This window comes from Magnolia sinica, chromosome 10 (assembly GCF_029962835.1).
Source record: "Magnolia sinica isolate HGM2019 chromosome 10, MsV1, whole genome shotgun sequence".
In the NCBI taxonomy this organism is placed as follows: Eukaryota; Viridiplantae; Streptophyta; class Magnoliopsida; order Magnoliales; family Magnoliaceae; genus Magnolia; species Magnolia sinica.
In genome coordinates, this window is record NC_080582.1 from 25,796,685 (window position 1) to 25,808,698 (window position 12,014).

At 40.2% G+C, this 12,014-nt stretch overlaps 1 protein-coding gene across 2 annotated transcripts in view; it reads left to right on the plus strand.

Moving 5' to 3' along the window:
• LOC131258202 (putative disease resistance protein At1g50180) overlaps positions 1-10,474 on the plus strand; it is a 28,740-nt gene extending 18,266 nt beyond the window's left edge. Inside the window, exons 2-4 of one of the 2 annotated variants that reach the window (XM_058259339.1) lie at positions 4,818-6,465; positions 7,910-8,307; positions 9,927-10,474. In XM_058259339.1, coding sequence (XP_058115322.1) covers positions 4,818-6,461 — 1,644 coding nt within the window. In that variant the 3' untranslated portion in view covers positions 6,462-6,465; positions 7,910-8,307; positions 9,927-10,474. The remainder of the gene's footprint in view (positions 1-4,817; positions 6,466-7,909; positions 8,308-9,926) is intronic. The other variant, XM_058259338.1, reaches the window with a different exon arrangement.
• Positions 10,475-12,014: the final 1,540 nt, after the last annotated feature.

The window sequence follows — 12,014 nt, forward strand, 5'->3', positions numbered from 1 at the left end:
CAACTTTTTCCAGGATGATCCTTATTTATTTAAATATTGCCCGGACCAAATTCTAAGGAGATGTGTACCAGGCGATGAGCATCAGAGCGTCATCTCTGTCACTCTCAGGCTGTGGTGGTCACTTTTCTGCTAAAAGACCACGGCCAAGATTCTGCAGTGTGGCTTTTCTTGGCCCACTATGTTTAGGGACACTCATGAGTTTTGCAAAGCTTGTGAGCGTTGTCGAAATTGGGAGCATTGTCCGTCGAAATATGATGCCTTTGAATCCCATCTTATCATTGAAGCATTTGATTCTTTGGGGCATCGATTTCATGGGACCATTCCCCCAATCGTTTGGAAATCTGTATATTTTGCTCGCCGTGGATTATGTCACTAAATGGGTCGAAGCGATTCCGTGTCGAAAGAATGACCATCGCACGGTCATTAAATTCCTGAAAGAGAACATCCTTTCTCGATTCGGAACGCCTCGAGCCATCATTAGTGATGGGGGCTCACACTTTTGTAATAGACCATTCGAGAGCTTAATGAAGAAATACGGTATCTCTCATAAGGTGAGCACCCCATACCATCACAGACAAGTGGACAAGCTGAGATTTCCAATAGGGAGATTAAACACATTTTGGAGAAAACGGTTAACCCAGATCGTAAGGATTGGTCAATCCGATTGACCGATGCCTTATGGGCATACCGTACTGCATTTAAAACTCCTATTGGAATGTCTCCCTTTAGACTTGTCTATGGGAAGGCTTGTCACTTGCCTGTGGAGCTGGAACATAAAGCGTACTGGGCGATCAAAAATCTTAATTTCAATCTGGACAACGCTGGCTCGCTACGCAAACTTCAATTAAATGAACTTGAAGAAATCCGGAACGATGCGTACGTTAATGCGAGAATTTACAAGGACAAGATGAAAGCATTCCATGACCAACACATTTTGCGAAAATCATTCACGCCTGGTCAGAAGGTCCTTTTGTATAATTCTCGATTACATCTCTTTCCGGGTAAGCTTCGATCTCGTTGGACCGGCCCTTACATTGTTGTTACTGCTTATCCTCATGGGGCCGTCGAGATAAGAGATCCCGACAATGGCAAGGAGTTTAAAGTAAATGGACATCGTTTAAAGCCATTTGTCGAGAAATTTGATTCAGAGGACATGTCCATGCCTCTGACTGATCCTGTTTACCAGGACTGATCTCCTAGCCCGATGGAGGTATAGGTAGGTTTATCGCTTTCATAGGATTATGGTAGTTGCTTTTGTCTGGCTGAAGACGGTAAACTTAGCGCTCCTGGGAGGCAACCCAGCTTTTCAACTTATTTCATTTTCCTAGCAAGTTCAATGTTTGTGGGTAACATTACTGCAAACCCTCACGAGACTACAACTCGTCCACTAGGGGTAACCTAGGGGTTTAAAGGCTTGTTGCATGCGCTAAATGCAATCGAGAGCACCTGCGAAAGTGGTATAAGTAGGATTTTATTTTTACTTTTGTTGGTTTCTCTCTTGTACTGACTCTCTTTTACGTAGATATTTTTGGAAAACTTCCTGATTCCTTCGTCCAGGTACTATCTTCCCATCACTCCTCTTATATTTCTGTTGTCTCATGTGTATTGCATGTTTATTTCATTTACATTGAGGACAATGTAGATTTTTTGGTTGGGGGTGGGAGATTAGGTTTCCTAATCAGTGTTTTTCTTGGTCTTGAGCAAACGTTGTGAAATTTTTTTATTTTTCAGGATTTCTAATGAAGTCGAAGTGATTTTGACAGGCCATCTAGGGCATTTAGAATTTCAAGATGCGTGATGTTGGTACTTCATGACTCTTGGATTCAATCATCTATTAAATTTCACAACTAAGTTTGAATTGTTAAATCCAGTATTAGAATTGTAAACATTGATTGAGTCATGAATTCCCAGGACACATCTCGCTTGCATATTAAGGTTTCAGTTCGATATTAAAGGACTAACTTGGTAATCACTAAACATGAAAGAAACCCACTTGAATCGAATGGATTGGGCGAACAGTCTTTACCATAGGTTTGCTCCCTATACGTGAGGATTCGATTCCCCATGAATGATATGTGAAAAAGTTGGGTGTACAGTCTTTACCTTAGGTTTGCTCCCTGTAGGTGAGGATCTGATCCCTCTTCTTAACATTAATTCTAATGAGAAAATCAAAAAAAAAAAAAAAAATAAAATTTAAAGAATAAAAAGATAAGGTGTAAGCCAAGTTGGGTTATCGTGATTTCTCTTCTTTGTTACCAATGATATTCTTAAATATCAAGGTAAATCTTAATGTTGGCAAGTCGAGATTGGACTATACATCCATGGAATTCAATATTTAGAATTATACTAATTGATGGACTAATATTTTGAACTTGATTATGAAGTTTACCGTGAGCTTGATTTCAGGAAAAAGTAATGCCAACATTCATGAATCTTAGAATTCGAGTATCTGAACTATTTTTCATAAATCTCTTGAGTTTGTAGAAATTATCCTGTAATTCTCAATTTATTTTTCGCATACTTTGCTCGGGACTAGCAAAATGCTGGTTGGGGGTTGTGTTCAGGGTCAAATATTGCATATCAGACCCAGTTGTTACCTGGATTTACAAACATAGTAATGTTTAACGGCCTGATTTAATCATGTTTGTGATACAGGGTGTATTCACGAGCTTGAACTGGGAAAGGGTGTTTAAAGCTGGGATTTAACGCTCTGATGACACCAAGCCAGGGGACCAAGATCATCGAATTTACACACCGGAGATCCGTGAAAATCGAGAAACTGAAGTTCAAGTGGCCCAAAATTGGTTCATAATGAAAGATCACAAGGTTCCCACTATCCGTTCAGGTCGAAACGTCATACATGCCCTGAGGGCCATAAATTAACCGTACAATTCGAATTTCATCCGTTCGATCCCTGTCGAAGTGACCCAACGGACAGATCAGCCCATAAACCATTACTTTTGGGCCCACCTGCTATTTGGATATTCTTAAAAATTGGTCTCAACGGGTTAAATGAGTTGACAATATGAATGGACGGAGCGGATTTCTTACATACATCAAGTGGGACCCACATGTATACTGAGTGTACATAAGGTGCACGTGCACCAGCCGTGCACCCGTACAGCCAAAGTCGGTCAGCTCACGCTGACCGACTGCGTCTTCTCCAAATCCGAAAAACGCAACAGCGTTCTCACTGTCGTCCGCCGGTCCTTCTCAGTGGGGCCCACTCGACACCTGGTGTAATGATCTGAACCGTCCATTGTATCAAGAGGGTGGGCGTGAACATCGCCTAGGCGGCGTAATCTCAGAAGATAAAGAAGATTGGATTTCAGCTGTTAAAACGGATGATTAACGGTGGAACGAAAGAATCAGTGGGCCACACGGAATTCAATATGAAACCAGACAATTCCTACTTGTTTTTCGCCAGCATTTCAGTAGACGGAGTGGATCTTATTGAAAACATCACTACGGACACCTCCAACCATCACAGCGCACGGGTACGCGACCTCTGTTTCGCAACAGAGGTTGCGGTCCCCTCTTGTGGGCCTCCATCAGGGCCCATTGGCTTAATCAGGGCCGTCCATTAGGAGCCTAAGGGCCCTACAGTTCAAGCCTAGGTGTCCTTTTCTCTCCATGCGTGCGAGAATGCGTTAATCGTGATCAACAAAAGGATGAACGATGGAATGAATTCTTCCCTGAGCTGAATCGACAAACAGCCAAAACCGGTTGCCTACCCGAAAAATCTAAGGAGAAGTTGATGAATGGAGTGGATCGCCTGTCTGAGCTCTAGAATGGGCCCCGAAGAATTTCATCATAAGCAATGGTTTCCTGCTACAACAGGGAGTGCGTAAAGAGCTTCTTACGCACTCCCAGCCACCGTCTTCTTGGAAGTTATAAAAAGGGAGAGAGCTGACGGCTCAGGGGGCATCGAAGGGAAGAAAGGAGAAAGGGGCAGGGATCTAAGGCTGGGTTGCTGCTGCACGTCTGGAAGCTCGTCTTTAGTGGAGGATTGAAGAAAAAGAGGAACGGTTTTGGGGCTGGGTGGAGACGCCAAGAGAGAAAGAGACAGGGAGTAGAGTTTGTTTTTCTTCATTGTTTTCTTCTTCTTTCTTTTTCTCTATTTTATTATGAGATCTAGCCCATTAATGTGTGGCTAAACCCCTTAGCTAGGGCTAAGGGGTGAAGCTTGTAGACTTATGGTAGAGATATTGATTGTGCCCTTTTATTAGATTGAAGAGATTTTTGATTTAATTTTATGGGAATATTTTTTAGTTTTTAATGGCATGTTGTGACTGAAATTACAATGGGCTTGCAATGGCTTTGAGTATTCCTCTTCTCTTATTTTGATTATAATGTCAGGAAACCCTGATGTTCACCATCGTCTCCTGGGCATGGTTGGATGTTGGTACCCTTCCTAACCTTCATAATCATGTTGATTGATTGGTAATTAGATTTATTCTGTTGTTTGCTTTGTCTCCTGGGCATGGTTTGGTGATGGAATCCATTCTAATTCATACACCTTTCATCTCTTGAAACCTATATCAATGGCAGTTCAGTAAATTTCCATAATTTGTGATACTGGCATAAGATCTCCCTGATCTCTACAAGTGGATCCTCTGAATCCCTAATTTCCTTCCTCTGAATTCCTTAAAGTCTTAGATAATTATTCCACAATTATTTCCTAAATTATATCACTTCTTAGTCTAGTTCTATTTCTACTTGATTTTAGATAACGTACAGGTATCAGTCCCTGTGGATTCGACCTCGGTCTTACCGAGTTTATTACTACATCACAACCCTATACTTGGGGAGTGAACATCTTGTCACGTAAAGAACCATGGGAATGGGAGAACGTACGCAAGAGCATCAGCTGGCAGTTTGTGAAGGGAGAAGTCAATATCTTTGGCATATTATCTTTGAGCTATAAAGATCTGCCCTGTTACTTAAAACCATGTTTTCTGTATCTGGGCAATTTTCCAGAGGACTACGAGTTCCACACCAAGGAATTAATTCAACTGTGGGCGGCAGAAGGGTTACTTGAAGAGAGAGGGGAAGAAACGTTGGAAGAGGTTGGAGAAGATTATCTAATGCAGTTGATTCAGAGAAGTACGATTCAAGTGGCAAGAAGAAATTCAAGCGGGGGTATTAAAAGTTGTCGCATCCACGATCTTTTGCGGGATCTCTCCATATCAGAAGGCAAGGAAAGTAAGTTTCTCCAAGTTCACAGTGGGAATGCGAATGCTCCTTCTTCGTCTAGAGCCCGTCGACTTGCAATTCACCATAATGACTTAAGTAAGTACATTTCCTTAAGCTGCTCCACTCCAAACCTACGTTCTGTGTTGATCTACACCCAAGGTGAAGCTGGGCTTCAAAGAGAACAAGAGAAGTTTCTCTTTAGAGGCTTCAAGTTGCTTAGGGTGTTATATCTACATGGTGTAGAAATAGTAAAGCTTCCTAGGGAAATAGGTGAACTAATCCACTTGAGATATCTTGGGTGTACTGATACTAGGTTAAAAAGCCTCCCATCATCCATAGATAATCTTACCAATTTACAAACTCTGTTCATAGCATCAACTTGTTGTTCCATCAAAGTTCCGAGTACAATCGGGAAGATGCAACAGTTAAGACATCTTCAAGTGAAGGGCGTAGGTCGGGTAGTGATAGAAGGGCATCCAAGGCTTGAGGGGATAAGTAACCTCCAGACTCTATCAAAAGTAAAGGCTGGCAAATGGATGGAGGGTTGTTTGGGAAAGCTCATTAATCTTAGAAAATTAGGAATAGAAGTAGATGCGGAGGGAGGAGCTTATGTTGAGGTATTCTATGAATCCATTGTCAGATTGGACTGCCTCCACTCCCTGCGGGTAATGGCACTAGGCGAACAATTAGAAACCCCACTAGGTGAACGATTCGAAACCCTAGGGTTGTTGTTACCTCCTCTTTCACATCTTTTCAAGTTAAGTAAGTTAAGTTTGGTAGGAAAGTTAGAGAAGTTACCCGATTCTACTGAATTCCCAACAAACCTCACCAAGCTCACCTTGGCAGAGTCCTGTTTAAAGAAAGACCCACTGGAGACATTGGAGAAGCTGAAAAACCTTCGCATTCTCAGACTATACAGTTCATTCCGTGGAGTGGAGATGGTTTGTGCTGCCCGAGGGTTTCCTCGACTTGAATACTTATATCTTGAACACTTATATGACTTAGAGGAGTGGAGAGTGGAGGAAGGAGCTATGCCATGTCTTTTACATTTACGGATCAATCACTGCAGGCAACTGAAGAAGTTTCCGGAACATGTAACTACCCTCAAGAAATTAGAGTTGTGGGAGATGCCTGAAGAATTCGAAGAAAGACTTCGAGAAGATGGGGGAGAGGATTGGCATAAGATTCGGTACATACCCTCCATCCACATTAGCTATTCGGGCGACAATCTGAGCAGTCGGACCTCCTCTCGTTGCGATAGCTAGATAGGTGAGACTTCCTTCACCTATTTTATTTATAGTACTTAGCATGATCATATGAATTTTCTTTTCCTTCTGAAAAATTATATGCTCTCGTGAATTTTAAGTGGGCTCCACCTTGATGTTTACGTGAAATCCACACTAGACACCAGATGTGTCAGCCTTCCATGGCCCAAAACACAGCTCCATTTGTGATTCAGGAGGACCACATGATTAGAAATAGTGTAAAGGGCAACATTCACCTTCTAAACCGTTTTCTTTGGTGTGGCCCACTTGAATCACAGACAGGCATGATTTTTTAGCCTGAATCCAAAATATTGTTGAATCATCTAATGGTCAGGTGGATGTATATCTCAGCCATTTCCTTTTCTGTGGCACATCTGATTCACATCTTAACCTTTTTTATTTTTTATTTTTTATTTTTTTTTTGGAGCTTAATGTAGAATTACACATGGTCAGAGTGGATCTCAGATACACATCATGGTGGGTTCTGCCAAAAATTAAGGATGCTCCTGGAGTGAATCTTGGAAAGGGACTCTTGATTTTTTATTTTTTAATGGGCTCTTCTGTGAGGTTTATGGGAAATCCACTTCGACCATTAGATGTGTAATCGAACATTAGGTGTGAGACCAAAAATTAAGGAAACCTATGAATCAAGTGAGCTACACCAAATGAAACAATTGGAAAAGAGATGTCCACCCTTGATTTTGCCGGGGCCCACTGTGATAATTATATGAAACCCACTCCAAACATTAGATGCCACATTAAATTCACATTGAACATTGATTTGACAACTTTAATTGTTTGAACAATGACTTTTGCTTGTTAATTGTGGAATGTGGACTAATTTTTGTTGGAAGTCCCTTCATCGGATGGCCAACATCATCTTATTAGTTTGCTACTTGAGCAATGATCATTCACAATAAGACCTAACAAAAGAATTGTTGGGTCAATCAAACATGCAACACTTAGGCCCTCCAAAAATATCATGTGGATATAATATCCTATTATTGACGTGGGAATCTACTAACTTCCTTTTTGTACTAGTCAACTTACACTATTCAGAGTCTGCTTATACTCATCTTCCATGTGATCAGTTGGTCAATAATACATGTGTACCGGAAAGCAGCATTACTCTAATTTTTTTGTTGTTCACATAGAATATTTATGAGCTAAGAAGTTTGAATTGTGTGGTAATTCCATACTTTCAGGGCGATGTTGAATGGAAATGGTGATTTCCTATTTAGGATGATTTTTCATTTGCATTTGTCATATCTCTATATTTTTACTAGTTCTTATTCTGTTGAAACTTGACTCAATGGAAAGTTTCTGACCATTTAATCTTTGTTGGCCTTTTCTGCAGGCAATTGCTTAAATTTTTTTTTATGTTCATTCGGTTGAAACTTGACCCAACGGAAAGTTCCTAACCATCTAATCTTTGGCCTTTTATGCAGGCAATTGCTTTTTTACTTTTTCCTTGAACTGTTTATTTGAGAGGTACCAATTGAAGGATTAGGAACTCTCAATCCGAGGAAATCCTTCATCCACATTGAGATGTTGGAAATCAGTGGGCCACACATGGTGTTAGCCATATAGACAGCTCCATGAATGGTTTGGATCATTCAGGCATTCTTCGGATGGCCTTATAGAATTGGTCTCCAAGAGTTCAGCGATGGGAAGGACTCTCGGCTGTCGATCGATCAATATAGAACATGCAGCGGCCCCTCTCTACTCATTTGGTCTCAGACATGCAAAGCCCCATCGTACACCGGGTGAGAAGGAGCGAAATGAGACTCCGTTGTACGTCATCTTCTTCGGTGAGCATTTCAAGCGGAATCCATGGCTAACGCAGGTATGCTTCACTATATCTTGCTTTCACATGATTAGATTTTCAACATATGATATCAGATAGGTGGTGCATCCTTTCGTGGTAGAAAAGAACCCATCATCTCTCTCTTCTTCTCTTTATCATGTGTAGCCCATTGAGTACACTTTGATACCATTGTCACGGTAACGCCATTAGGGCTGTCAATGTGCTGGGCCTTGGGTAGGTCTCAGCCCGGAGTAATTGTTTCAGGCCGGCCCACGGGCTGACCCTATATAAAATTCTAATATTTAGGCCCAAGCCCAGCTCATTGACACCCCTAGACACCATGTGTGGTGATATCCTATATAGGACAAATATTATTCATTCACATTTGTAATATCTTTACATTTTTATGAGTTATTATTATATTGAAACTTAACCCTACTGAAAGTTCCTGACCATCTAATCTTTGGCCTTTTTTTAAGGGCAATTGTTTATTTATTTTTCCTTGAATTGTTCATTTGAAAGACACTAATTGAAGGATTAGGAACTCTTAATCTTAGGGCATCCTCCATCCACGATGACATCCATCAGATTTATAATGTGGATTGTCACCAACCCTACTGGGATGGAATGAGTGTCTCATGACAATTTTCACATTTGTGTACTTCTATTTCGCTGATGAGTTGCTTTAGTATAAATAGTTGCATATCATTTTTAGGTTTAACCGGAGATTTGATTTGTAGTCTTTATAGGTCAGTGGCAATGTTACTTGGCTCGTTTGAGGCAATTGATGAGAGAGATTACATACATGCATGACCAAGCTGCTCATCAAGTGGGGGCGACTATATAACTTCCCTTGTGCAAAATCCAGACCATCTACTCACCCGATGTGCTATCATGCACGTTAAATGTTGACTGTCTATTTTTTCGCATATGATTGGCTAATCTGATTTGCGTCTAACCTGATTCTTGAACCAAGCATAAGTTGTGGGTGAGGTTTCCTGAGCCCACGTGTGTGGAACATTACCCAACCAATTCAGCCACAAGCACCAATGTAGCATAAGCGTGTAAGATCGTAGTTTTCCATTAGGTGAGTCCAAGCTTTTGAAACATTTAGCTTAAAAATTAAGTGTTTCCTTCCTTACTTGGACCACTGTGTGCAAAAGAAATGGGTGTTCATGAAGAGATGTAGTAGCCATTCATTCCTATTGCTATTGTGCTCGACTCAGGAGTGAAAAGCCTAGTTGAAAGCTAGGACCTCAAATAAGTTCCATGTGGCATATATAGTTGCATGTGGATGGTCACGATTCCACACACGAGTACGCTTAACCTCTGTTTTATGTTTACTTCATGTGGCTTTTGACTTGTTTGGTCCCATATGATATATAGTTGGCATTACAACATATAGAAATGTTCAATTGCAATAGTTTAGTTTTTGTTGTAAATAGAGAACTTGTTGGAGAGCCAATGCCTTTAGATTTGTTAGCATTCAATCTTTGCTTTAAGCCCATGTTGAATTAGTAGTTTCACATCTTGAGCGTGAAATATGTTCGTGTTAGTAATATTCTTACAAAAAATTCTCATATTTGTTATGACCCAAGAAAATTTAATTGATTGTTTTCTCTGAGCAATTAATGCATTATCTTAACCATCTTTTGTAGGACATTGATTGGCAGTTTAAGAGCCTCGGCCTAATTGATGAGATATGCATCTTCCATCTATGAAGAAGCGTATCAAATCAAAGTTCGAAACTCAGAACTACTGGTGCCACTTGTAACATCTGTGAAGATATTTGGACCAAATGCACTAAAAACTTCCTGATTTTATCCTTCATTAGTTTTTAAAGTTAAGTATATGCTTCAACTTTTACAAATTTAAGCATAAAACTTTCCAATTTTAATCACAAATTTCATTTTAGCAGAGACTGTGATAATGTGCACGTGAGGAGCAAGCAGATAGAGTGAAGAATGGCAGAATGGTGACTCGATGGTGATGAGATGTTTGGATGAAATTTTCTAATTGTAAACTGAAGATTTGTATTTTTTTTAGTTAGAGATATTTCAATATGGAACCATGTGGGAACATTCATTATATGTTTTATAATTCAATTCCCCAAAAGGGTTGATTTAATGTTTGATTTATTTGACTGCATGTATTGTTTACCTTTAGTTTGTTAGTTGAAAATGGAAAATGAAGCAATATCTTTATAGTGGTAGGTTAAGGAGGGCTTCCATGGTTTCTCATTTTTTACATATCATATACCGTTCATAACTAAATATTTCTACAGCGAGCTCAAATTTTCTTTCATTTTGCAGAATTGGTCTTATGGTTCAAGGATACATATGGTTGACGTGAAGTCAGTGTCCCTGGCTAGCCATTGTTTCTATACCCTTTTCTTCATTGAATGTAGAACGTTGTCACGTTTCTTTCTTAATTAATTGCCTATTGGCAACTAATTGAAGGATTATGAATTAGACGTTCCAAGCCCAGTCAGGCTTTCCCTCTATTTAAGTGACTGCCATCCAGTCCCGTTTAAAGATTTGAAGGTCATTTTTATCATATATAATTCATGATGGGACACATAATGAACAGCCCAGATCTTGCACAAAAGAAAGTGGTTGAGCTCCAACTTGAGTTGTGCATAATCATCATGTGGTCATGGGCGTATGGTGACCAACCTGAAATAGATCATCTGATCAACGTGCTTTTCTGGGCTGTGGTCCATCCATTGTAGGTGGCTAGGTTACTGATTTGGTTAAAATCAGCTAGATAATGGCACCATGATTATGGACCTTCTACGAACCACTTCAGAGATTTGGACACATATATGGTCAATTCTAAAATTCACATAACATGATTTGTGGGGCCCATGTTATGATCCAATAAGCCGACCTACTTTGGGCTTTTAATATGGCTAACAGCAGACCCCACAATTGGTCTAAATAGCTGAACATGTGTTGATGGCCATGGCCCATCAACATGTGGCGAGCACTGCACTAAAAATTAGGTGGGGCACAAGTTCATGCTGACTGTGGACCTTTCGTGATTAATCTAACCATAAATTTTTCACATTCTAATGGGGCCTACCTGATTACAATGGACTGATCTGATCTGTTGGTCATGGCATGTTGAAAATGGTTCCTGCTGATTTTGGGCCATGTCATGTTCACACAGGATTGCTCTTGCATCTCAACCCTCGTCTTTGGATTACTCAGCCATGGTTAAATTCGAGTCTGAGTCAACTCATATGAGTCTGTCAATCCATGATCTTGCTAGCCTTTCATTCTACATCCACTTTCTAAGCAATGTTCAAAATTTCCCTCCAATGGTTAGGATTATCTCATTATTTTTTAAGTTATTATGGTTTAAACTTTAAACTCTTCTCCTATCAAAACATAATTTAAGCTATGATCAACAGTCCACAAAAGGGCCCGATAAATGAATGGTATGGATTATTCTAAAAAAAGAGTCTAAAATGTTAATAATAGCCTATGGTTATAAGTTTAACTGCTAGCCCATGGTGGCTCATCAATTGATTCATCTTACAAACACGTCTTAGCACACAACCCATCACTTCTCTTTACTCTTGCACAACGACTCCTAAGATTCAGTGACTGGACCTGACTCGTTTGGCACTGCGTCAAGTAGTGACTTGCCCTGGTAAGGGGTGTATCTGCCAGATTGGGTTAGGTCCGAACGAGTCTGAGTCAACTCAGATGAGTTGTATCAGACTCGTCCAAGTCTTAAAA